Source organism: Balaenoptera physalus (assembly GCF_965194825.1).
Source record: "Balaenoptera physalus genome assembly, chromosome: X".
Classification (NCBI taxonomy): Eukaryota; Metazoa; Chordata; class Mammalia; order Artiodactyla; family Balaenopteridae; genus Balaenoptera; species Balaenoptera physalus.
The window spans coordinates 133,258,393-133,283,645 of NC_138903.1; the positions used below are offsets into that span (position 1 = coordinate 133,258,393).

Genomic DNA, 25,253 nt, shown 5'->3' on the forward strand with positions numbered 1-25,253 from the left:
CCCACCTGCCCAGCCCCACCGAGACAGAGAACTGGCTCGCGTCGGGGAGTCAATGCCCAGGACTTTATGAATGGCCACCAACACCAGGCTGGCACCCTCGGCTGAGCAAGGGCACCGAGCACCCGACAACCAGCGACAAGCCCTCACGGCCAGCCCAGGAGGGGCCTGCCCCCAGCCTCCCTCCTCGGCTGCCTCCCAGAGGGGCCTGAGCCAGGGCGGGGGAGGCAGGGGTGGGCTGGGGCGGCCTCGTCCTCTTCTCTGCAGACAGTCACGAGCAGGCATGCTGCACAGGACCAGGGAGAAGCAAGGGGCCTGGGGAGCCCGGCCGGTCTCGCCCGTGGCCACCTGGGGCGGGGCGGGGCCTGCAGAGGAACCGGTAGCACCTCAGTGCGGCTTGAGGGGTGAGTCCAGGCCCTGGGGATGGGAGGCCAAGAGTGAGGCTGGGGCCCCAGGGCCACGGGAGAAGCCTTTGTTCTTGCCGAGGCGGCCGCAGGCCACGGGCTTTGGGCTGCGGGGCGCAGGGCCAGGGGAGACGGTGGACGCCGGCCCGAGGCCCTGACGGACGGCGGTCTTCCCCAAGAGCTCCTTAAACACAGAGTCCATGGTCTGCGCCACGGCCTGGCAGAGAGGAGAGAAAGGCAGGGCATCGGTGTGAGCGGCCCCCACCTGGCCAGGCAGTCCCCCGCCCCCAGATCAGTGCTGCCAGCCGACCCAGGAGTGAGGCCCTCCTACCCTCCGCTGCCCAAACTCCTCCACCCCCTGAAACAAAGTCCTCGGCCACCACCTGTCCCCAGGCCCCTCCCCTCCGTGGGCCCCGCAGCTGGTGCCCCTCCCTTGCCCGGTTTCGCTCCTGCCACTTTTGGTGTGGCGGTCACCGTCTCCTCCGGGGACAGCAATCCTCAGCCCAGCCCTGAAATGGGAGCCCCTCTGGCTGGGCCCCGGGTCCCCCTCCTCTTCCCACTCTCTCCCTGGCTGAGATCACAACACCACCCCATGGCTTCGGGGGCCACCAGCGTGCCCGGACCTCCAGGGCCAGTGGTCCCCTGCAGCCCAGGGAGGAGGGGCTGAAATGCCCCTGGAGAGACGTGCACATCCTAACCACCCCCCACCCCCGCACCCTGCACTGGGCTGGGACCGTGTGTGGAAATAGGGCCTTTGCAGATGTAAGTTCAGGATCTTGAGATGGGGAGACGATCCTGGGTTATCTGGGCAGACCCCAGATGTAGTGATAAGTGCTCACACGGTTCCCGGGGCTCAGCCCGGCGGTGCCCACTGGGAGCCCACAGTGCGGTGTGCTGGGCCCAGCGGACACAGCAGGGAGCCGGCTGTCCCCAGGCTGCACCCCTGGCCGGGGCTGCATCCGGCACCCGCTCTCTCCCCCTACAAGAACTACGACCCCGCCTGGCTCCCCAGTCAGCCACCTCCCTCAGTCTCTTTTCCATCTGCCCCTTCCATCCTCCCTGGCTCGCCAAGCGCCTGCCATGTCACCACCTTTCACCTAGCCTGGCTCTAGATGCCAGCCTTGAAGCCTGTCCCACTCACCGCGTCCCACTCAGGAACCGAATATGAAGCCCAAATGTGAGAGCCCCGGGTCCCCTTCCCTTCTACCCTGCCTCCAGGCCCGTCCCTCCCCACTGCACTCACACCCTTGCCGGCCTGCCCCTCCCTAGGCTGGGCTCCACCGGTTTGTCTGAGGTCAGGAAGGTCAGACTTGAACCTTGGGACGGAAGAGTCCGGTTCATAAGGGGAAGCAGAGACCCGCCCCCGAGAGGTGCCCCCCACTTGCCACATGGCCATTCCCAGCTCTCACCTTATCCACCTCCACATGTCGCTCCGGGGATGCTGGGACCAAGCAGCGCCGTCTGTGCCCAGAGGGGCCCCCGGGTGTGCCGAGAGGGGCCTCGGGTTGGGTGCACGGCTCTGGCCTGCAGGGCACAGACAGTGGGCCTGGCGGGGGCCCTGGGGAGCCCCTGCGCTGCCTGGCAGTGGCTTCTCCCAGCCCGGGGCGCGGCCAAGGGAAAGGGAACAGTGAGGTTGGTCCCTCTCCACGCGGCTGAGGTCTGACCCCACCCTCCTCCAGCCTGGGGTGGGCGGGCAGGGCCCCCGGAAGGGGTCTTCCCCTTGCTCACCTCTGGACAAGCTCCATGGCCGGGAGGGCCTCTGGGCTGCTCACCAGCTCCCCGGCGGCCAGCAGCCCCTGGCCCACAGCAAGCTTCTCTGCCCTGGCGCCAGAAAGACAAGACTGCCTGTTAGAACGCTCATTCTGGGCTTGGGGTCTGGGGGCCAGAGGGCTCAGTGCTGGCCAGAAGCAGTCAGAGAGGCACACTCTGGGCCATCCCGGGCCTACGGAAGCTGGGACTCGGGGCGGGGCAAGGGCTAGAAGCCCGGGTGAAAGGAGAGCCTCCCAGGAAGGGCCCCAACTTCACTCACTCACCCCGCCGGCAACGTGATGTACTTATGGGGGATGAGTCCCCGGGCCCCGGCGTGCTCGCCCCGCCACCAGTCGCCTGAGGCCCGCTCGTGCAGCCGCAGCACGTCCCCCCGCTGGAAGGTCAGCTCCTGGGCCGTGCGGCCCGTGTAGGCAAAGCAGGCCACGGCCTCCACAACCCCCTCCGGGTCTAGGGAGAAGAGGGGACCCCAGTGTGGGGGAGGGGTGGAGTGGGCGTCCAGGGCGGGCACAGGGTGGGGCCCTCCTTCCCGCCCCCCTCACCATCCTCCTGGGCCAGGCTCCCAGCCTCCGGCTCCGGCTCGTTCTCCCCCGCCGGGCCCTCCAGCTGGGCGTCCCTGCAGTCCAGAGCAGAGCGAGGTGGATGAGCGGACAAGGCATCTCCCGTCGGCCGGCCCTCCCCCCTCCCTCCCTCCCGGCAGCGCGAAGAGCCTACCCCAGGCAGCTGGCAGAAGGCGGCGCCATGCACTTCTCGTACACAGGGCCGGGCAGCAGGGCCGGGGGCGGGAAGGCCCGCGAGGGCTGCACGATGAGCGTGCGCACCAGCTGGTTCACCCGGCCCTGCAAGGCCACCGGGTCCTGCCCGGCGGGCACGGGCAGCAGCGTCGGCCCGAAGCACACGGCCAGGTTGTAGGCATCCATCATGTTCTCATCGCTGTACTGGGCCAGGCTGGGGGTACGCGGGGGTCACAGGCAGGGGGCTCTCGGCCCGGTGTCCCCTCGCCCCCGCGAGCGGCTGGCTGGGGCCCCCCCGACCGCCCTCGCCCCTGCCCCCGCCCCAAGAGGTACTCACTGGTTGAGGAAGGTGAAGAGGTAGCGCAGGACCACCAGCACCGGTCCGGGCAGCCGGGCCAGGAGGCTGCTCACGCGCTCCACCCGCTCCGCCACGGCCTCCGCTTCTGCGGCCGAGGCCGGCAGCCCAGAGAGAAGCCGTGAGCGCAGCCGTGGAGGCCAGCGGGGAGGGGCCGCCCCAGGGCCCGCCTCGGACCCCCGCCTCACCCGCAGAAGCCAGCAGCTCTCTGAACAGCTCTGGGGGGAATATCGGGGGCTGCAGGCACCGGAAGTAGAGCTTCAGCACGCCTGCCACCGAGTCCAGGTCATGGGCGGTGCAGCCCTCCACCAGGGGGTCCTCTCCTGAGGGCGACACGGTGGCGCAGGGGGCGAGAAGGTGGATTACACCGGCTCTTCCACCCACCCCCACCCTCACCCCCGGCCCCGCCGGTCCCCACCTCTCTCAAAAGCGTCACGGATCTCCGAGACCCGGGGCTGGGCGCCCGACACCCGGAAGATGCCCTCGTGCTGCAGGCCTGCGGGAGGACGGAGAGCCAGTGGGCGCCGAGTCTCCTCCTCACCCCTCCCCGCAGGATCGGGCGCCAGGCCAGCGGCAGGTGGGCCCAGGTCTTACTCACCGTTGAGGTTAATGAAGCGGACGCAGCTCTCCACCACCAGGGGCACAGACTGGCCTGAGCTCTGGGGACAGGGACAGAGAGGGTGTTCCCGCCACTGTGGACACAGCACGTCCTGCCTCGTCACTCACTCGCTTTTATTCTCTCTTAATGCGTTATGCGGTCAGCAATAAGGCCTGCGAGATGCATGCCCAGGTGTCCGACATCCCTGGTGCCGTCTCGGGCCATGCCTTACGTTTTACCTGCTAAATCTTGGGCCATGCCTTACGTTTTACCTGCTAACTGTTTATTGCTGGCATGTGGAAATGCCATCGAACTCCGTATGTCGACCTCGAATCAAGTAACGTCGTGAAACCCAAATTTGTTCACTTAAATAATCTGTTGATTCTTTTGAACCATGACATACAGAATCACATTCTGCAAATAACAGTGTTATTTTTTCTTTTCTGATCTTTCTTGCTTCCCTTACTTCCCTCTCTAGTACCCCCGAAGTGGGGCCCGCGGACACCCTTGCTTCTGTTAACTCAACTCCTCAGCCCTAAAATCGCTACCACCCGAGGCTTTCCGTTACTAGTTAGGGACGGGCCCTTTGATCAGTGCAGGCCCGACAAAGGCCCACCCAGGAGACCAGTGGCCGGGGCGGGCGGAGGATACTGGGCTCACAGGCGGCCCCCGGGGCTGGAGGGAGAGCAGAAGCGGGGAGGGGCCCGTACTCGGTTGGCGGGTGACGCAAAGCAAGTACCTGGATAAACTTCTCCATGTCTCCCCCAAAGAGCTTCTGGTTATACTGGGAGCTGGGGCGGGGAAGGCGGCTCTTCTGGAGTTTTCTCTGTGTGTACTGGGTCCTGTCGTGAACAGGAGCTGGCTCTGAGGGGAGTGGGCGTGGAGACTAGGCTGCCCCGACACCCTGGCCCAGCCAAACAGCATGCTGGAGCTCGCGAGTTATTCCAGAACCCACTGGGCAAAGTGGGAAACAGGCCACCGAAGAACGAGCAACAGAGCCGGCTCCCAAAGAGAGGGGAGATGGGGACCTCACAGCTCCTCGGGACAAGCTGGTCCCTCACGAAGGACTCACCAAGACACCTCCTGCTCCTCCTTGTCACCTGGGGAGGAGAAAACGGTGGTGTGTCTCTCGGGCCGGGAGGGTCCTCAACACACCGCAGAGGGAGAGGGCAGCCTGAAGGCCGAGGGCAGTCACAGGACAAAAGGCGGGATAGGGGCCGGGATCCTCTCTGGCTTATTCCCTGTGTGCCAAGCACCCTCTCTGGGTGGAGAGGACGTGGGCCGGGTCGAGGACCCAGGAGGAGAGCCAAGCTGCGGCCGCTCCCGGCCCTGGGGGTGGCGAGGCAGGGGCTCAGGGGGCCAGGAGCGGGGCCCACCTCGCTGAATGGCCTCCTGCAGCTTCTCATGCTTGGCCTGCAGCTTGGTGAGGACGCTCCGTCCACTCAGGTACTCCTGGAGTTTCTATGAGGCCCCAGGGAGAGTCCAAGGCTTTAGTCCTAGCTCTGGGCCTCCCCGGCCCCCCGCCCTCCTGGCCCCGCCTCCCCACCGTGACGTAGAAGGTCTCGGTCTCCTGCTGCTGCCCCCGCCTCCGGCCAGCCTGCCGAACCCCTGGGTCCAAGCTGGTGGATTTGAGGGACTCGGTGGAGGGGCTGGCCTGGAAGGAGTCGAGCATGTCCCCATCTTCCGACGCCACCACCTCCAGCAGGGCCTGCAGGGTGGCCTTCAGCGTCTTGTTCACCTGGGGGAGGGGACAGCACCAGGACAGGGGGAAGTGGGAGACAGGTGAGGGACAGGGAGTCCAAGTCGGAAGGAAGGGGGAGGGCAGGCCATGGCCACCCGGCTCCATGTCTCCAGGTCCTTGTCCCTACCCAGGGCCAGGTCACCCATACCTCCTCTGTCTCGATGGTTTGTCGGTCCAGGCGGCTCTGGATATTCTGGGCTCTGGGCAGAATCTCGTCCCGCAACTCCATCTCAACCCGGATCTCAGCCACCTGCAGAGGGCAGCATCCAGGGGGCTGAGGGCCACGCCTGAGACGCAGGGTGGGGCTGGGCAGCAGGCACCGAGGTCTCTGGGGCCCATTTTCGCTGCCTTGGTGGCCGATGCACAGGATCACCAGCCTTGACGCTGCGTACAGCCAGATCTGAAGCATGGCAAGGACACCTTCCCAAGGGGAAGGCGCACACCCCCACGCATAGAGACTTGTGCATGGACGTCCCCGGCAGCGCTACTCCTGACAGCCCAAAGGGAGAAGCAACCCAAGTGTCTAGCAGCTGACGAAAGGACCAGCCAAGTGTGGTCTCTCCATACAATGGAATGTTATTCAGCCATAAAAAGGGAGGAAATTCTCATACATGCTTCAACATGGGTGAACCCTGAGGACATTATCCTCAGTGAAATAAGCCTTTTGTCACAAAAGGACCAATAGGATATGATTCTACTTGTATGAGGTGCCTGGAGTAGCCAGATTCCTAGAGACAGAAAGTAGATGCTGGGGGCCATGGGCTGGGGGAGGGTGAGGGTGAGTTAGTGTCTAATGGGGACAGAGTTTCCATTGGGGAAGATGAAAAAGTTCTGGGGAATGGACGGTGGTGATGGTTGCACAACAATGTGAAGGTGTTTCATGCCACTGAACTGTGCACTTAAAACGGACAAAATGGTAAATCTTATGCATATTTTACCACGATTATAAAATTTCTATCCAGGCCCTAGAAAACACTGACATTAGAAGACCCACCCCCTCAAGCCCACATAATGAGCAGAAAACTAGAAATTGACTCTGTGGAAAGGGTAAATCAGAGGGATTCTGGACTCAGGGACACCAGTCACTGCTGAGGAAGGGGACAAAAGTCCCTACTGATGAGCGAGAACACAGCAGCCGCCGCCATCTGGGGCTGGCCAGGAGCTCAGAGCTGCGCCTCAGTGTGGGCCTGCTGGACATAAGGAATGTCACAAAGCGTCAGCATCAGACAAAGCCACTGTGGCCATGACGGCTGAAGATAAAAACGAGATCAAGTCATCAGCGCGTCTGACCACAGACCAAAGCAAGAACTTTGGCCAAGCCACAACAGTGAGCAAACCTCCCTGTGTCCCAGCTAGTGTGAGGGACGGTTCCTTCCTCACTGGTGACGGCTCTAGCCTCCCTTTACCCACCCCTGCCCCGTCTTCTCAATAAGATTTATTAAGACACCCTGTCAGAGTTACCCCTGTTTCCTGACAGCATCCAAGCCAGAGCCAAGCCCCTCCCCCAAGTCCCCTAACCCTTGCCCAAGTCCTCTGAGTCCTTTCTAGCACCCTCTTACCGAGACACCCCCAGTTCCCCGTGATGTGGGGGTCCCTCGCAGCAATGATCTGAGTCCCTGCCCAGCCACCCTGTGGGGAAACCCACTGCTGACAAGCTCTGTTCACACACATCAAATACGTAATGCACCTCTCTTCAGTGCCTCCTCTGAAATATGAATTGACGGCCAAGAACTGGCAGCCATTTGAGGGAGAGCTCTAAAGTGGAAGACATAGATCAAAGCAAGAAAACAGAGAAAATGCAGGGAACCGGGGGAAATGTTGAGAAAAAGAATGAACATTTCAGAAAGATTTGAGAAGATATTGTATCCATGAAACAAGAAGAAAGGGCTATTTTAAATAGGAATTTGGAAAACAAACCAAAACCCTTAAAAACAAAAAAATATGAAAGTAAATTAAAAAAAAAAATTCAACAAGGGGCAGGAAGAAATAGTCGAAAAAATATCTAAGAAAGCAGAATTAAAAGGTATAGTGATGAGAAATAGGAAAGATAAAAGATAAGGAAATTAGGGCTTCCCTGGTGGCGCAGTGGTTGAGAATCTGCCTGCCAATGCAGGGGACACGGGTTCGAGCCCTGGTCCGGGAAGATCCCACATGCCGCGGAGCAACTAAGCCCGTGCACCACAACTACTGAGCCTGCGCTCTAGAACCCGTGAGCCACAACTACTGAGCCCGCGTGCCGCAACTACTGAAGCCTGCACGCCTAGAGCCCGTGCTCCGCGGCAAGAAAAGCCACCGCAATGAGAAGCCCACGCACCGCAACAAAGAGTAGCCCCCGCTCTCCACAACTAGAGAAAGCCCGCATGCAGCAACGAAGACCCAACACAGCCAAAAATAAATAAGTAAATTTATTAAAAAAAAAAAAAAGGATAAGGAACTTAGACCGTCAACCCATGATGTTCAACGTCAAATTACAAGAATTCGTGAAAGCAAGAGAAAAGAAAATTAAGGGAAGGAAATTACCAAAGGAATATATGAGCTCAAAACCTTAAGACACAAGTTTCCATACTGACAAGGCCCACTGGTTGCCCAGCACCATGAAGGAAAAAGGATCCCCAAGGCATATCATCATACAATTTTACACGAGGGAAAAAGACTATACTAAAAGCTCAGGGAGACAAATTACAGGTCACGTGCAACAGTCCAGAAATCAGAATGGCATTGGACTTCTCACCTACGATACTGAAAGCTTGAAGTGATACCTTTAACATTCCAAAAGGAAAATGATTTTCAACCTTGAATTCTATACCCAACTACACTACCAATCAATTTCAAGGATAGAATACAGACATTTTTTCAGACATTCGAAGTCAGGAAAGTATGGGGGAAGATGTCCACACAAACAAGGGTAATAAACCAAGAAAGAGGAAGACACAGGATCTGGGACACAGACGGCCCAACGCAGGAGAGAATGGCAGGAATGCTCAGGACCATGGGGAAGGGAGGTCCTGGACTTCACAGGCCTACAAGCCGGGACTGGACGGCTCCAGGGCAGGGCTCTGAAGAGATGGCCTGGCGTGAGGGAAAAGACGGAGAGGACTAGCGCTGGGAGATGGTGATGTGGGGAGGAGCCCTCATCACCCACGGAAGGAGGTCGTAGGGCCTCCGGAAAGCGGAAAAGCACTGGCAGCACCTGCCGCGTTGCTTGCAGCAGAGGCAGCAGCTAGAAGACTGGGAAGGGGCTGTGTCTGGGGAGTGGGAATCAGGAACAGAACGGGTGAGTCAGAGAAGGGCTGTGTGCCATTGGACGCCTTGAGTAACGTTTCACTTTTTCAGATACAACTTTGGTCAAAATGCAAATTAAATAAGTAAAAGCTCAGTGTAACCCCAGTCCACGCACAACATTCATGAGGATAAACCGGTAAACAAAGAATAGCTCGGAGGTGCATTAAAAAAATGCCTAGTGGGGGCTTCCCTGGCGGTCCAGTGGTTAGGGCGCTGAGCTTCCACTGCAGGGGGCACTGGTTCGATCCCTGGTCAGGGAACTCAGATCCCACAAGCCGTGCCGTGCGGCCCAAAAGAAGAAAAAAAAAAGATGCCTAGTTATATGTTACTGTTTGTATGGTTTCTTTCCCCGCAAGTTTGCATTAGGAAATGTTTAAGGTACACAGAACCTTGGAAAGAAAAGTATACGGACAGCTGTATACCACCCACCAGCTGGCCTCAAAACCAGTGGCATCCTGGCTGTGTTTGCCCTTGCGGGGGGGGGGGGGTGTGCGTTCTTTGGCTGAACCGCAGAAGTGAGCTGCGGAGGTCTGCTGGCTTCAAACGCAAGTCCAGAAACCTTCAGAGCCTCATTTGCCTTGAGGCCACTGAAGGAGGGTCTGAGAAATAAGCTGCATTCAGGAGTTTCGACTCCTTAGCAAATGTAAGGTAATTCATTCCACTTACCTACCATCACAATGAAGACCAGAAAACACAAAGCCGTTTGCCTAAAGGGGCGGGCAGAGACCCTCACCTCATCCCCCTCATGGGGCTGGTAGTCGAAACGCAGCGGGGGACAGAAGGCGGCTGCGTGCACCTCCAGCACCTTGGCCTTGTCCCCTGGAGGGTCTAGGGCTTCCACCACCTCCTCCAGGCTGCCCAGGCCCTGCATCTGGGAGGCTTGGGTGCGGCTCTCGGCGGCCGTGTAGCTCCGGAGCACCTGCCCCAGGGCCAGGTGGAATCCCGTGTCACAGCACTGGGGGACAAGCGAGGACACGGCTCGGGCGGGCTCGGCGCACCGGCGCCCGGCCCTGCCTGCCCCCCCAGCACTCACGTCCATGAGGTCCAGGACGTCACGCAGGTAGTAGTTGTTGACAGCCGCGTTGACGCTGGCCAGGCTGAGCAGGTACTCGTTGCGCGCCTTTGTGCACTTAAGTTTGTGCTCCAAGAACTTGGCGTGACGCTGCTCAGGACCACACAAGCCCCAGGGTCACCCACGCGGCCCCAGCTCCGCCTCCTATGTAACCCTCACCCGCGACACACGCTCTCTCCCCTCCCTTCCCCACGCGGACAGCTACACCCACCGTCCCACCAGGTCCCTCAAACAACTTGGCCCCGAAGTCATGATGTCCTTCCTCCGCGACCCTGCCAGCCTCAGCGTCCCCATCCTTTCTTCAGGGACCGCCTCAAACACTCCTCCTCCCCTCCTGTCACTCAGTCACCCATTCGACGTGTCCGCTCACTTGTCTGCAATCTCACAGCACTGCGTGAGGCAAGGACGGGTGGGTGGAAGGGCTCCCAGGCTTCGGGGCACCAGATCTCTCTTTGCCCAGCGGGGCTTGGTGGGGGAGACCAGCTAGGAGCATGCGGGGTGTCCCGGGCCTAGTGACTCTTCTCCTGCCCCCTCTGTCTACCACCCCAGCTTGGGGAGCCCTCCAGAGCCAGCCCTGCCTTCCTGCTCCACGCCACCTCCCTGCCAGGGCCGGGACTCGGAAGGACAAAGACCAGGAGCCAGAGCCTCTGGACACAGACGGCTGCCCCCCAGGCCCACCTTCTCCACCAGCCGCCCTCCCTTCTTGAGGGAGCCCTTGCGGAGGGGCCCTGCCTCGGTGCCGGCACTTCGGCATGCCCGCTTCTCCTCCTGCCGCTCGGCTTCCCGGAGCTTGGCCTCGGCATTCATGCTCTCCATGTGGTACACCTGGTATGTCTTCTTGGCCTGCAAGGAGGCCCAAGGCCAGGCAGCCCTGCTCAAGGCCACGGCCGCAGCCAGCCCTCCCCCTCCCCCTCCCAGCCCGTCCGGGACTCGGACCCAGCGGCCAGAGCAGGGAGAGAGGGCCGAGCTTGCGGTCCTCGAAACCCAGGCCTCTCCTTGAGCCTGGCTCGGGGAGATGTGAGGTGATGGTCTCCCTCCGATTCGGGCAGGCCCCGCGGCGCTCTCACCGTCTGAAGCTCTGACACCACCTCCAGGAGCTCCTCCTGCAGCCGTTGCTCCAGATCCTTACTCTGGGGAGGAGGGGAGTTGAGCACAGCCCCGCCCCAGTGCACCACCCACCTCCATCCTGCAGCGGCGGCCAGCCCTCAGCTCGGCACTCAAGGTTCCCACCGGCTCCCCTCTGCCCGACGCCCCCCGGCCTCCTGGGCCCTCTCAGCCACGACACCTCTGCATCGGGCACCCACGGGCTGCCCTCGCTAGATCCTGAGGCCATCCAGCGTCCCGTGCCCAGGGCAGGGGCCTTGCCTTCTTGACTATGCGCCCAACATCCTCCGCGATGTGACTCAGGCGCTGGGCCAGGGGCCCACCCAGCACGTCACTGAGGGCCGCGCTCTCGCGGCTCTGCTGCCGCGTCTGCTGCAGCAACACGGCCCAGCAGTGTAAGGGCGACAGGAGGGACGGCTCCTTCCTGGGGGAGACGGGCACTCAGACCGACGGGGAGCGGGGCCTCAGGCCCTGCCGCAGTCGCCCCACCGGCCGGTCCCCAGGACCCACCGGAAGCTCTGGTGCTCCCGGCTGCCGCCCCCTAGGCGGCCTGCGCGGCCGGAGAAGCGCTCGACGAGCTTGTCCAGGCCCCGCGAGTACTCCAGCTCCAGCTCGGCGCGGCGCCGCATGAACTCGGCCAGCTCCTGCAGCAGCTCCCGCCGCAGCTCGCCCTGCAGCTCCAGGCAGCGCAGCTGCTCGCCCAGCTGCCAGCGCATCTCTGTAGGGGCGGGGGGTGGGGTGGGGGACGACGCGGCTCAGGCTGGGGCAGTGGACCCACCGCCGCAGAGTGGAGTGAGCGCCGGGCCCCCTGGGAGGTCTGCCGTCCAGCCGGCTCGGGGCGGGCCTGAGGAAGGGGACCTCTGAGCTGAGGCTGAAGGGAACCAGCCGGGAAGGAAGAACGGAAAGGCCCTTCCAGGGAGAGGGCAGAGCCCTGCAAAGGGCCAGGGGCAAGAGGGAGTGTGGAGGGTCCCGGAGGCTCGGAGCAGGTTGGGATGGTGGGAGCACCCGGCATTTGGGCTTCCCGTGACTCCCCGGTTCCCCTGCCACTTCCTGACCTTTGGGTGCCCAGGACCCCAGACAGGGTGGCCGCCCCCACAAACACAGAGACACACGGGGCTGCGCAGGCACGGGGTGGCCACGGCGCTCTGCCAAACCTGCAGTGAACTTGCGGCCTCGCTGGCTGGAAACGCTGCCCTCAGCCCCAGGGAGAAAGGGCAGCCCCAGCGGGAGGGCCAGACCAGCTGGAGGAGGCTGACCAGTGACGGGACTGAGGCAACTGGTCTGTTCTCTGTTCCCAGTACCGACTCCTAACTACCCACCTCCCGGCAGAGAGAGCCACACCCCGCTCCCCACGATGCTGGCTTCTGACACCTTATCGCTGACTTGATTTGGCAACTTTCCCCACACAGACCTAAAGCAAAGAACCGCCTGAATGAGGAGCTTAAGCAACCCACTGGCGAGCCCTGGGCATCCCGGGGACATAACGCACTGTCTCGGCTTCTGGCAAGCGGGTCACCACTTACTAATCGCTGTCCAAAAAAGGGACGTTAAGTGACTCCTTCATTCAGCATAATGTTGATTATGCACCCAGTCAGTCTAGACATGGGGACACAGTGCCCACCCTCCTGGGGACAGGCATGCGCTAGAACGTGTCGGAACAGGTGGCACTGAGAAGACAGCACAGAGCACGAGGTGGGGACAGGAGGCGCTCTTTGAGAGGAGGGTGGTCAGGAACAAGCGACACTGGAACAGAGAGCCGAAGGAAGCAACAGAGGGGCCGTGGAGCCAGCGTGGCTGGAGAGAGCTGCGCAGGCGAGGGGAGGGGGGGGATGGCCAAGGCCCGTGGTTGGGGAGGACCCCCCGCTGGACGCCGAGGGAGAGGGGAGCCACAGCAGCGGAGCCATGGGGATCCGGCTTCGCACTCAGGGACCCTCGGGCTGCCGTGGGGAGCCAGGGCAGAGGTCAGGTGACGGAGGAAACGTGCCCAGCCCAGGTGGCAGCTACTGCACCAGTCCAGGCAAAAGACAGTCAGGGGCTTGGACCAGGCAGCCAGCCTGGGAGGAGGTGGGAAGTGGCAGGACCCAGGGTGGCTGTCGGAAAGAACTCTGCGGTGAACAGCTCGGTACTGGTACCATGTGGATTTCTGTCCCGCCAGTGACGTCCCACGGGCTGTGGGGCATGTGGCAGCCTCCATGGGTCCTGCCTGTTCAGCATCCCCATCTCCTCCTCTGATTTCCCTTTGGAGAATGTCCCCTTCCTACTCTCAGGCCCTGGGTTCCGCTCCCTGACTCCAGGTGCCCCAGATGTGGCCCTTGCATAACCCATCCCTCGGCCCCTCCACCCTCCTCCACCGCTGGGACTAGCTCAGTGACAGGCCCAGAGGCCACCATCCCCTCCCCGCGCTTGCACCGCAGCGACTGAACGAGAGCGCTCTCTTTCCACCGAGGGGTCAAGCTGGGTAAATGGAAGCCTGGGCGAGGACTGCTTCCTGAAGGTGAAACCAATGCAGAGTCTCCTTACACCGTCCGAGGCCAAGCCACTTGATATCAGGAGAGTCTTCATTAAATCAGGGTAACAGTTTGGGGATAAAAGTAAATTTCATTTCATTCCAAGAAAGATCTGAGATGTCCCGGCTTGCCTCACTGTCCTCTGGCGTCTGCCCCTTCCTCGTGGAGCAACAGTTCCCTGGGGACCTATTACAAGTGAACAGTGCTCAACGGGCCAGCACACCAAACTGTTTCGTTTCTTCTGTTCGGTGCAGCCAAGCCTTGGCTGGGATTCGGACCTGGTGTCAGGCAGACGGTGAGTCGGTGAGTCGGCAGGGTCTGAGCACGGTGAGCCGCTGCCTACCTAGCTCCCCAGGCTTCCCAGGCTCTCAGATCTCAGCTGGGATGCGCTCATCAGGGAACCCTTCCCAACCTCCCCCCAGACCAGGTCTGGCCCTCTTCCTGTCCCCTTTCTTGACATCCGCGCTCTCCCTTTCTAGTGGTTTTCATCATAATTGAAATTAATTGTGTGATAGGTTGTTTACTATATGTCTCCCCCACTAGACCTGTGAGCCATATGACAGCAGAGATTTCTTCTCCTGTGCTCAGCATTGTATGTTCAGGGCCTGGCACAGAACAGATGCATACAAAACATCTATCAAAAGGAAGGATGGAATCCACGTATGCTTGAATTGCAGAGCCAGGACTGGGCCTCAACAACACTTCCTGTGAGCGAGGCATTCGGTCTCACTTCTGCTGACAAGCAAAGCAGAAAAGATGGCCTCCCAAACCACGATTATGCTGACCTTTCAGAATTTCGGGTGTCAAGACTGTGATCCTGTTTTTCTAGCATAGTAGGAAGTTTCTTTGGGCAGGAGGGGTGGGGGCACGGGGCAGGGGGTACGGGGAACAGAAGCTAAAATCATTAGAGACCCAGAGCAGGCAAGGAACATCTTAAAGACAGCCTTGCTCGAAACCCCCATTTTTTTTCAGTGTTAATGAACTGACCCATATTTGCTGACTGAAGAGTTTCCAAAGTCCTTCAGCCTCATGACATTTGGGGGATGCGGCTGCGGGTCATTCTCTCCATCTGAGGAATGTTGCAGGCGAGGCTTGGAGAGCTGGCTGGCCCTGCACAGTCACCTCAAGCTGGCTCTGGGCAGCAGGCCACCCTTCCCAGACGGGGAGGACTCGAGCATACTTTGGTGTAAATTGCTTGTATTGGATAATTACGTTGGAATCTCCATCTCTGGATTGGAAGGACACTCGAGGTTCATTTCATTACACCTCCTAGGACCTATAGGAGTGGCCATGAGCAAGTCACTGCTCCTCTCTGAGTTTCGGTTTCCTTCATCGGTAAAACTGAGCTATTGAGAGCGATATACGGGGTCGCACATCTGAAGACACCAAAAAATTTTACAGCCTCAAACTGCTGGCACTTGGACGCTGCCTTCTTCCCTTTGCAAGAGTTACCACGCCCTGAATAAGACCCACAAAAGCTGTCGACTAAGAGTTTGCAAAGCTGATTTGCATATGATTTGCACAGAGTGTTTATCAGAACCCAAAGAGGTCTACTCTTGCAGAGGGCGCAAGATCCCTCAGGCCAAGATTCACCGTGCCGGTTTGACCCAGAGGCAGTGGCCTTCAACTCTGAGCCACCTCAGTGCCCAAGGGAGGGGACGGGGACTGGGCTGCAGGGACTGGAGTGGTTTTAGGGTAAAGCCATCGCTTGATCCATCCACCGAAGCTCTCGGAGCCCCCTACCCAGGCCCCGTCAGCAAAGTCAAAGTGCTCCATTTCACTGTGGCTAGAATGCCACTTTTTGGGGGGCACTCGGTGCCCCCCTTCCCTCCTCGGAGTCCTTAGGTGAGGTGCAGGGAGAACCCAGGACAGAACTACCAAAGGGAGGGAGGGAGGGAGGGAAGGAGGGAGGGAGAGTGGAAGGAAGGGGGAACAGCGGCGGTTGAGGCCAAAGGGGCGTGGAGAGGCGGGCAGGGGGCGCGGGTTCCCTCCCTCAGCACCCTCCGGAGGTCACTGGGGGAGAAAGGCGGGCCCTGGGCCAGCGGCCAGGACTTTTCGGGCTCCCCCACGACCTTCGGGTGTCTCCGTAGGGAACTGGGCCGGGAGCGCCCAGCGCCCTCTCACCTTTGACTTGCGCCTCATGGTCCGCCTGCGGCCCTCGCTCCCGGCGCAGCTTCCCGTGCGTGGCCATGGCCGCCGGGCGGCCGCGCCGTCGAGCTCCGCTGCTCCCACGCGGCCGCGAGCCGGCCGGGCGCTGGGACCGGGGACCCGCAGCCAGCACCCTGCGCCTGCCCCGCCCCGCCCCGCCCCGCCCCCAGCGCGGCTACCGGGGCGGGGCGGGGGCGGCCCGGCACTGCTCGCGAGGGTCTCGGGTCGGGGGGGGGGGGGGGGTGGGGGATAGGAGGGGAGGGGGTGGGGGTGGGGGATAGGGGGAGGGGTGGGGGAGGGGAGGGCGGGGGAGGGGAGGGGTGGTGATGGGGGGAGGGGTGGGGGGTGGGGGTGCCCCCTGGGGCCGGGCCTTGCCGTCGCCTCACCCCAGGCACTGGGCATGCACCCGGGCAGCCTTGTGCCCAAGGTTCGGCTGCCAGGGCCGGTGTGGGAGCCCCAAGGTGCCCGGCAAGCTGGCATCCTCTGGCTGCCATTCCCCCCCCAGCCTCCAGAAGGCTGCCTGGTCACCACTGCCAGACTGCACAATCTGGCCATTGGCCCTCAATGCCAGTGCGCAGTGACACCATAGCTGCTCCAGACCCTGGGCTCCCTTGGGTCACCTGCCTCCCCCAGATCCCCAGGACATCAGATGGGGCCCACCCTTCCCAAGCACAAGGAGCCTGGAGAGCCAGGTGGCAAGGGAGGTCAGCACCAGAGAACAGAACATGCCTTTGCTCCCTCCAGGCCCCCTCATGGGGAACTGGTGGGGGCGGAGGGCAGAGAGAAGGCTCGGGCTGAGGTTCCCCTTGCTCAGCCCTGCGGGGAGGAACAAGCCTTGTTGCCCCATAGGTGGTTACCACTTCCTGCTGCCGGAAGAGACTCTTCTGCCTCCTTTCCCGGCAGCTTGCACCTGCTGTCCTAGGCCTGGGGGGCTGGGGAGGGGCAGCCCTCTTCCTGCACCCTCAGAGCAAGGCCTTACTGAGCCTGGGGGCGTCTTGGGGCCTCTCTTAGACAGGAGTGCTGGAGTTTCCCTTCACCCCTCTCTACCAACTGGAAGTCACAGGCCAGGCCAACAGGTTTTTCTCCAGTATACTGAGAAGGCAGGATGCAGGTAGCAAGTGACCAGCCAGACTGGACAACTGTCTTCAGTTGGGTGGGAGGGAAATCCCTGGGGTATAGATGGTGGGGACAGGGGCGAAGGCAGTTAGGCTCTGGGCTCGTGCCCAGGGGAGGCGGGCCTGTAGGCGCTAGTGCAAGGGGTCCGGGCATATGTGTGCGTGGATGTCCAAGTCAGGCTCTGTGCAAATGTGGGCACACGTGACCCGGACCTGCAGCTCTGGGAGGGAGGGGAGTCTGCGCAGGTACTCCCTGGCTTTCAACTGTGAGCATCTCGCTCGCCCAGAAGGGGAAAACATACGTCCTCAGCTCCCTGCCCCCCACCCCCAGTACCAAGGCCCTTCTCTCAGGTGCAGTGTGTGCATGGGGCACTGGGGCTTTTCGGACTGGGAGCAGGCCGGACCCCAGCGGTAAGGCATGCCCCTCATCGGCTAAACCCAACACAACACACCTTGCCCCCTACCCTGTATCTGAGCCCTGACTGGTCGCCCAAAGTTCCTCCCCCATTCAACAGAGCCAGGCACAGGGCTCAAGCCCGCAGGAAACTGCGGCTGAACTGGTGTCGGCGCCTACGTTCAAATGCTCTCCTTCGTCCTTTTACTTTAGGACTCCAGAAATACTCACGTGAAGCCCCATTCAGCCACTGGTGTCAAAACTTGGGTAACGGGGCTTCCCTGGTGGCGCAGTGGTTGAGAATCTGCCTGCCAATGCAGGGGACACGGGTTCGAGCCCTGGTCTGGGAGGATCCCACATGCCGCGGAGCAACTAGGCCCGTGAACCACAACTACTGAGCCTGCGCGTCTGGAGCCTGTGCTCCCAACAAGAGAGGCCGCGATAGTGAGAGGCCCGCGCACCGCGATGAAGAGTGGCCCCCGCTCTCCGCAACTGGAGAAAGCCCTCGCACAGAAACGAAGACCCGACACAGCCAAAAATAAGTAAATCAATTAATTAATTTTTAAAAAAACCCAAAAAACTTGAGTAACTAGCCCTGGCTTTTAGGACGCTTTTTTGGCATTTAAGGCCGTACTGCTTGCTCTGTCCTCAGCTCTATTGTTCCCCTTCAAAGAATCTAAATGGTGCAGAAGGGCAGGACCAGATCTGCGGGACCTTGCTAAGCCTGTTGACAAGTGGAGTGAACACTTGGTCCTGAGGGGTGACCGTAGGGCTGACGTGGTCAGGTCTGCTGGGTGAAGGATAGACCAGAGGGAGATGAGATCAACGGGGAGGTTGTTAACAGATGTCCACGTCAGACGAGAGCATGAACTGGACAGTGAGGCCCCTCCCATTTTCCAACAAATGAGCTTTCCAGGAGAAGTTTCACAATGGGGGTCCAGGTTGTGCACCTCTGTGTATAGGTTCATCCCCTGGGGAGACGTCCCCAGAGCCCACCCCCAGTCACACGGCTAGGGAACAGGAGTTCCTGCTTTTCCCACCCTCAGCCTTCCAGCCTCCGTTCGGCACCTAGCTACTGAAGCGGCCCCTCCCACAGGCGGGTCCTGCAGAGAAGGAGGAAGTGCTGGGCCCCAAGGGTCACTCGGGTCTGCGGCTTCCCCTCTCTGCCCTCCGCCCTCGCCTCAGCTCCCGCCTCCGCCCAGGAAACCCAACCGCCTGGGGGCGGCCGAGCGTCAACGGGCCCTCCTGGGACGCTGGACGCAGAGGGCAGAAGGCAGGCCCGACGAGGGAGGAAGGAGTGTGCCACAGAGCACCGTGGGAGCCTCCGCGGGCTCCCTCCCGCCAGCGCTGGGGCGCGGCCGAGGTAGCGCGCATGCTCTCCCCCTCGGCCGCCCCGCCCGCCGCGCGGAGCCCAGCCTCGCCGCCGCCGGACCAATCAGAGCCTGGGAACGAAGCCCGGCGCGGCTTGCAAACCGAAAGGGACTGAAGCCAAGCGCGGAGGGCGGCGCGAGGCTCCGCCTCCGACAGCAAGCCCGCGATTTGAGCCTATCAGAACACAGCCTCCCTCCCCCCGCCAGCCCGCGCGTTAGCGGGCGCGCGCAGGCGCATCTTCCTGTTCCCGGCCCGCTCACGAGCGTACCGGGCTGCCAGTTGGTCACGTGGCAGGCGCCAGCCAGAGAGCGAATCGAGCTCCGTAGCAAATTATTCTGCGTAGCAGAGGAGCAGTGTGCCTTCTGCGGCAGCAGGCGCACAAGGTACAGTGACAGCTAAGGAGTGCTGAGCTCCGCTGGGAGGTGGGCGGCCCAGGCGGCCCGCCCAGGGATGAGGAGCAGCAAACAATGGCGCTGCAGCCAGAGGGAATGGCAGGGATGAAAGGCACAGGAGCCAATTTTAGGGTTAGAGTTGAAGCTATGAAAAACAGAGGGCTTACAGGCTGCATGAAATGACATTACGCATTTGTCAAAACTCACGGAGTGTACAACGCAGAGGGAAATGTAACTGTGGACTGTAGTTAACAATGTATCAATCTTGTCTCAAACAACTGTAACACTTGATACAAAATATTAATAGGGGAAACGGCGGGGGACGGGGGCGGGTCCACGGGAACTCTGTACTATCTGCTCACTTCCGTAAATGTAAAACCATGCTAGAAAGCAAGCCCACTGATTATTTTCAAATGAAGGCTTGGGTTAGGAAGTAGATTCAAGGGGTATCACGGTGATCGAACAGACAGGACTCGCTGACCTTTTGGTTTGCAGGGGAGGGAGGAATCAAGGACAGTTGCCAGGGCTCGAGCAACTGGGTAGCTGCTTGGGCCATTACCGAGATAGGACATTGGTAGAGAAGCTCAGCGGGCAGCTGGACTCAGGCATCCGGAGCCTGGCAAGGCAGCAGCAGAGCAGGGCTCGGAAGGCTCCCAGAACTCCAGGGTTTCCTTCCCCCGGGGACCCAAAGATGGCTCCAAGCTATCAGACATCTCCAAAGCCCTGACAAAGCTCTTCCCTTCTACTTGGGCTTGGCAGGAAGCACTGTGCCAAAAGGATGCGAGGTCCACATCCACAGGGATGCAGAAGAGCCAGAGAGGGGCATACACACACCCCCAAAAATGTGCACGCTCGCACAGGTAAACTCCCCAAGGCCACTGGGTGAAGTTTATTGTGAAACCTCTCGGGGTGAGGATGGGATGGGCAGGCCAGGGCAGGGAGAGGAGCATGTGCAGGCTCTAGGAGGCTGAGTCAGAGGCCTCTGAGCTGTCCTTGACATCGGTGCTCTCTGTGGTCTCGCTGACCTCACTGAGGTCTTTGCTGTCTCCACCGCTATCCTCCGCAGCCAGGCCCTTTTCCTCCCGACAGGCCTCTCCCGAGCTCGGAAGCGAGTTGCCCTTGCCCTCCACCTTGTTCTCGATGGAGCCCAGCACCACGTGCCTGGCCTTCTCCTTCAGCTCCAGGTGCCGCCTCAGCTGCCCCCAGGAGCCCGGGGAGAAACGGGAGTAAGGAGACAGCACCTAAGTCTCTAGACCACGAAGGCCCTCTCCCGCCGCCCGTGCCTTGTCCCTTGCTGGCGGCGGGGAGCAGGATGAGAGGCAGCGGAGCCAGGGCAGGAAACAGGACTGAGCCCGACTCCCGGGGGGGAGCCCTGGCACTGTCCCCTCTGGACCTGTTTCCTCTCCTGTAAAGTGGAGGTGCTGGGGCTTCCCTGGTGGCGCAGTGGTTGAGAATCTGCCTGCCAATGCAGGGGACATGGGCTCAAGCCCTGGTCTGAGAAGATCCCACATGCCGCGGAGCAACTAGGTCCGTGAGCCACAACTACTGAGCCTGCGCGTCTGGAGCCTGTGCTCCGCAACAAGAGAGGCCGCGACAGTGAGAGGCCCGCGCACCGCGATGAAGAGTGGCCCCCCTCGCCACAACTAGAGAAAGCCCTCGCACAGAAACGAAGACCCAACACAGGCAAAAATAAAAAAAATAAAATAAAGTGGAGGTGCTCACGGCTCCCTCGCGAGGCTGCTGTGGAGCCCTCTGAACGGCCCTGGCCGCCGAGGAGCCTTGGGCAGAACCCTGACTTTCTCTTCAGCCCGGTTCTGTCTGGCCCCTGAGCCTTGGAGCCAGCCACAGCCGTCCCCAGGCCCCGCGTCTCAGCATGTCCAGGGGCCTCCTCCCTCTCCTCTCACAGCAGCCTCTGGGCAGGACGGGCTTCTTCCTTGGAGAATGGAATCTTGGGCCGATGGCCTTCGTTAAAGCCCTACCAAGGTCCGGCTCCCCGCCTGCCAGCTACGGAAGCTGAGGTGAAGAGGGCCAGGACTCCCGGCGACGCAGCCTCCAACTGTCCCAGGCCGCCCCTGCTCGCCTTGCCTGGGGACTGCGGCCCTGGCCCCGCGGGACGCTTACCTCGTCGGCCATCTGGGTGAGATCCCGCTTCATCGCATAAGCGTCTTCCCCATCTGCGTAGTATTTGGGCTCCACTTCGCTGATCCTGGGGGCAGCGGGTGGAGAGAAGGATGGCAACCCACATCGGGGGCAACTCTCCTCAGCCTTCTGGCACCATCTGCTAGTGGGGCAGGGTGTCATTGCCCCCCCAAGGACCCTTTGGGAGACATTTCCAACATGGTCTTCCCTCTGCTTTCTCCAACAGTAAGTAGCACCCAGCTCCTTTATTCCCCCCCACCCCTGGCGTCCTGCCACTGCCCCTCATCCCTAACCTGGCCACCAAGGATCTGTGTCCGTGGTTTCCTGTGAACTGAAGCCCTGAATTGGGCAGTCCCCTCCCCTCCCCTCCCCTCCCCGCCCTGCTCCCTGTCACTTCCTGGGCATGCATGGCTGGCTCGTATGCCTAACAGTTGGAACTGGGTAGGGGTGCTGTGGCCCCTGTTCTTGGTGGTCTTTACCAGGCAGCGTGGCCCCTAGCCCGAGCAGCTCAGGGGCCAAGCCTGCACTGGGAGGTGTGTGTGCAGACCTGGGCACCCTGCCACTGAAAAGGGAGCCGGTCTGGATGGCCCAGAAAGGCCCTGCCAGCCTTAAGACCCTAGAACTGTCAACCACCAGAGGCATTTGCATCCAGGCCAAAGATCCTGCCTCAGATGCCCAGCCCGGAGGCCACTTCCCTTCCCAACAGTCCCTCCTCATCCCCCACCAACCTGAAGCTGACGCTGTCTCAGTGGGCCCTCCATGGACAGCCCACCTCAGCCTCGCTTTCCAGCGGCTTTCACCACAACGTACTGGGCAGGGCAGTTCCCTGCTAGGCTCTCTCTGTCCTGTGCTGGGCACACAGAGACTGCCACATCCCTGAGTGGACCCACCCTCATCCGCTAGGACACCCAGGGCTCTAGATCCCTCCGCTGCTCTTGCCACTGGCCCTTCCTGCGTGGACGTGCTCAGGTTTATGCTTTCTTCTGGTCCTGCTTAGATGCTTCTGGGTGCCTGGTCACTCTCAGTTCTGCTCCTCGGCTTCTGTTCCTGTCCTGGGCCCTTGTCTCTGCTTCCCAACATCCTCACCGCGCTGCCCTTCCAGCGTAGCCGCCACCAGCATCAAGCAAGCAACACCGAGCGTCCTCCGGAAGCACGACATGCCTCAAGCAGACTGCGGCAGGCAGGTAGGTGCTCTTGCCCCCAGGAGTGCTGTCCACGGCCCGCTCCCCATCTCAGCTAACCCTAGCCATCCCCACGCCCCTGCCTAGAAGGTAGTTCAGCCCATCTCAGCCACCTGGATAAGCCAGACCTGGGGACCATCCCACTCCATTAGAAAAATCTAGATCTACTTACTGAAAGTTGAGGGTGTTGGAATAGAGGTGCAGGGCGGCCCGGTTACTGCAGGGGAATAAGGCACTGCTGAGCGGTACAGACTAGGCCAGGCAGGGACAGCACGTCCCGTCCAGGTCCTGCCCCTCCTCCCGGTCCCCCTCCCCACTAATCCCACTTCCCGATCTTCTCCAAAAGCCAAGGCAGCCCAGGACCCACATCGAGGCAGTATCCCCGCTGGTGGTGGTGGGATGAATTGGGAGACTGGGATCGACATATATACACGAATATGTATAAAATAGATAACTGATAAGAACCTGCTGTATAAAAATAGATAAAATAAAATTCAAAAAAAAAAACCAGACAGTATCCCCCACCCCACCCCCCCACCCCTTCCCTTGGCCCTGGCTTCCACCTCTTCCTGACATGCAGGGAGACATATTTGGCGTTGAAGTTCTCGATCATGGCTCGGGAGGCCTGGTCCATCAGCTTCTGAGCCAGGCCGAGGCGCCGGTGGGAACGCTTCACAGCCTGGTGGGAGAAAGGTGGGACCTCAGGGTGGCTCCAACTAACTTCCGCCCCCGCCCCCAGCAGAGCCTGGGTGGGCCCTACGCACCAGCGAGGTGATGTGTCCGTGGGGCACGTCGTCCGGGTCCTCTTCCCTAGAGCAAGAAGAGAGGAGAGGGGCTAGGCGTGAACCCCAAAGTGTGTCCAGTCCCGGGACGGGGGAGAGCCAGGACTCTCCAAACCCCAGGCAGCAGCCAAAAGACACTTGCAGTGTCAATGGAAGACTGTTCAGTGCTAAAAGGAAAGGAGCTCTCAAGCCATGAAAAGACAAGGGAGAGACTTCAATGCATATGACTTAAGTGAAAGGTGGTCTGAAATGGCTACACACTGTATGATTCTAATCATACGACCTTCTGGAGAAGGTGAAACTATGGAGACAGTAAAGAGATCAGTGGTTCCCGGGGAGAGGGGAGGGAGGGAGGGCAGTGAAACTACTCTGTTTGATACTATAGTATTGGATACTGTTGCTATACCTTTGTCCGTGGAAGGTAGAACTCAAAGAGTGAAACAATGTAAACTATGGACTTTTGTAATAATGTAGTAATATCGGTTCACCCATTGTAACAGATGTGCCACGACATGTTAATGAGAGGAAACTGAACTAAAGAAATAGTCTATTAACAAGAAACAAAAAAACCCGACCCAGCCCAGGCAGCATGCATCAGAGGCATGCAGTGTCGGTGTCCCTCCTCCCCCCGCCCCCAGGTCAGGCGCCAGGCTTGTCCCTCCGTCCTTGGTGACTCACATTTTGGCCAGGACATACCCCACAATCTTTCCATTCTCATCCTCGGCGATGTAAGAGAGCTGGGTGACAGGGAGGAAAGAGAAGGCGGAAAACAAGTTCCTGTCAGAGCTGGAGGCGCCCTTATCGGACACCTGGCCCCAGCGCCTGCCTGTCGCTGTGTGCGTGAGAGACAGAAGCCGATCCGGCAGCGAGTTCAGTGACAGCTCCTGACCTCCAGGCCAAGTGGCTTGGTTTTCCCACATCACACCGTGCGCCGTCCTTAACCCAGAAGAAGTGGACAGACACAGGTGGGAACACGGCCCCTACCTTGGCCCTGTTCTTCGCCTCTCTTCAAGGCACCTCCTATCCATCTCCCGCCACCCCAGCCGGAAACACTCAGGGCCACATCGACCCATGCGCCCTCCGGACTCTTCACGACCTCGCGCGACCTCGCCGGCTTGTCCCAAGCCGACCCAGGGTGGAATTTCCTTGGCCTGGTTTCCCTCATCCCCAAATTCAACAGCTGCCCACCTGGGGCCAGGAAAGGCCATGGTAGAAATAATATTTCATCTGGTAGTTCTCGGGCAGGCACAGGAGGTTGCAGTGCTGCATGTTCATCAGGTCCTCTGGCTGCAGGGGAGGAGGGCAGTGGAATGCAGTCAGGCAGGGGGCTGCGGTGACTAAGTAGGCCTCGGTCGTGTTAGAACCCTGCTCTGTCTACTCAACGACACCCGCCCCCCCACAGGGCTGGGCGGGCGCTGGGACTATCTGTCTCTGCACAGGCCTGGCCCACAGCCGCTGTGCAGAAACTGACTGTTCCAGGAATGAACGTTGAGCGCCAGGAAGCTCCCCGACACCATCCAACGGAACCCCGACATCCGGAAAGAAGGGGTTCGCATCCCCGGCCCTGCGCCCCTGGCTCCCCCGGCCTCCTCTTCGGGTAGATCCAGCCCCACGGGGACGGTGGCCTTCACTTCTCCGCGCAGGGCGGCTGGCCCGGTGCTCGGCCGGGCCCCTCGGGAGTATGCGCACGCGGCCACCGGGCCCCGCTCCCATGCGGCGCGGACAGCCTCCGGCCCCGGCCCCTCACCCTCGCATTGCGGATGTTCATAACGGCGGCGGGGCTCGCGGCTCCCAGCGGGTCGTGAACGCGCAGTCAGCTGCCGCCGCGCTCCGAAGCGATGCCGGGGCTGCCAGGCCAGGGCTGGGGCTGGGGCTGGGGCTGGGGCTGGGGCTGGGGCTGGGACTGGAGCTAGAGCTAGATCTGGGTCCCAGATCGCGGGGACGGCGGCGGAAGAGGCGGCGCGCGCCGGGCCCGGCCACCGGCCGGAAGTGCGCGCGGCCGAGCCCGCCCGCCGGGCCCGCCCTCCCGGCGGCTGGGCCATGCGCAGGGAGGGCCAAGGGCGGGGTAGGGCCTCTCCGCGGGGTGGGCCGGGCCAATGGCCGGGCGGGCCCCGGCGCGGGGCGGGCCTGTTGGCAGGGTGGGAGGGTCCAGCGCGCGGGGCGGGTCACT

At 61.0% G+C, this 25,253-nt stretch overlaps 2 protein-coding genes across 15 annotated transcripts; both read right to left on the reverse strand.

Moving 5' to 3' along the window:
• Window positions 1-49: 49 nt before the first annotated feature.
• On the reverse strand, window positions 50-15,842 carry ARHGAP4 (Rho GTPase activating protein 4). Of its 7 annotated transcripts, none has more exons than XM_082446865.1 (22): window positions 15,686-15,841; window positions 11,565-11,772; window positions 11,316-11,478; window positions 11,018-11,080; window positions 10,629-10,793; window positions 9,912-10,040; window positions 9,612-9,833; window positions 5,745-5,846; window positions 5,402-5,593; window positions 5,232-5,316; window positions 4,928-4,955; window positions 4,595-4,697; window positions 3,856-3,916; window positions 3,676-3,753; window positions 3,446-3,580; window positions 3,240-3,345; window positions 2,883-3,116; window positions 2,711-2,784; window positions 2,435-2,618; window positions 2,130-2,222; window positions 1,811-1,925; window positions 240-618 (listed from the first exon to the last, which is right to left on the reverse strand). In XM_082446865.1, the coding sequence occupies exons 1-22, from the start codon at window positions 15,750-15,752 to the stop codon at window positions 385-387; spliced, it is 2,841 nt and encodes a 946-aa protein (XP_082302991.1). In that variant the 5' UTR covers window positions 15,753-15,841; the 3' UTR covers window positions 240-384. The 7 variants fall into 7 exon arrangements, with proteins under 7 accessions (XP_082302995.1, XP_082302991.1, XP_082302992.1 ...); XM_082446866.1 differs by lacking the exon at window positions 15,686-15,841 and adding an exon at window positions 14,549-15,668; XM_082446868.1 differs by lacking the exon at window positions 15,686-15,841 and adding an exon at window positions 14,549-15,668 and having other exon boundaries at window positions 11,565-13,747.
• A 4,000-nt stretch (window positions 15,843-19,842) lies between these two features.
• On the reverse strand, window positions 19,843-25,108 carry NAA10 (N-alpha-acetyltransferase 10, NatA catalytic subunit). 8 transcript variants are annotated; one of them, XM_082446913.1, is made up of 9 exons: window positions 24,831-25,108; window positions 24,272-24,370; window positions 23,762-23,820; window positions 23,066-23,111; window positions 22,865-22,980; window positions 22,669-22,766; window positions 22,474-22,518; window positions 21,103-21,259; window positions 20,037-20,177 (listed from the first exon to the last, which is right to left on the reverse strand). In XM_082446913.1, exons 1-8 carry the CDS (start codon window positions 24,849-24,851, stop codon window positions 21,132-21,134), a joined length of 612 nt encoding a protein of 203 aa, XP_082303039.1. In that variant the 5' UTR covers window positions 24,852-25,108; the 3' UTR covers window positions 20,037-20,177; window positions 21,103-21,131. The 8 variants fall into 8 exon arrangements, with proteins under 8 accessions (XP_082303034.1, XP_082303033.1, XP_082303032.1 ...); XM_082446912.1 differs by having other exon boundaries at window positions 22,669-22,769; XM_082446908.1 differs by lacking the exon at window positions 22,669-22,766 and having other exon boundaries at window positions 19,843-20,177; window positions 22,474-22,521; window positions 23,780-23,820; window positions 24,831-25,095.
• Between the last annotated feature and the right edge of the window lie 145 nt (window positions 25,109-25,253).

What these genes read in the sequence shown, in the direction of transcription:
- NAA10 (XM_082446906.1), bottom strand. Translation starts at nt 24,851, where the DNA reads ATGAACATCCGCAATGCGAGG. An exon ending in TGAACATCCGCAATGCGAGG is followed by an intron (nt 24,371 to 24,830) that starts GTGAGGGGCCGG and finishes CCTCCCCTGCAG; the next exon opens with CCAGAGGACCTGATGAACAT. An exon ending in ATGGCCTTTCCTGGCCCCAG is followed by an intron (nt 23,821 to 24,271) that starts GTGGGCAGCTGT and finishes CCTGTCACCCAG; the next exon opens with CTCTCTTACATCGCCGAGGA.
- ARHGAP4 (XM_082446865.1), bottom strand. Translation starts at nt 15,752, where the DNA reads ATGGCCACGCACGGGAAGCTGCGCCGGGAGCGAGGGCCGCAGGCGGAC. An exon ending in AAACCATCGAGACAGAGGAG is followed by an intron (nt 5,594 to 5,744) that starts GTATGGGTGACC and finishes CCCCTCCCCCAG; the next exon opens with GTGAACAAGACGCTGAAGGC. An exon ending in GAGCCTGGCCCAGGAGGATG is followed by an intron (nt 2,619 to 2,710) that starts GTGAGGGGGGCG and finishes TCTTCTCCCTAG; the next exon opens with ACCCGGAGGGGGTTGTGGAG.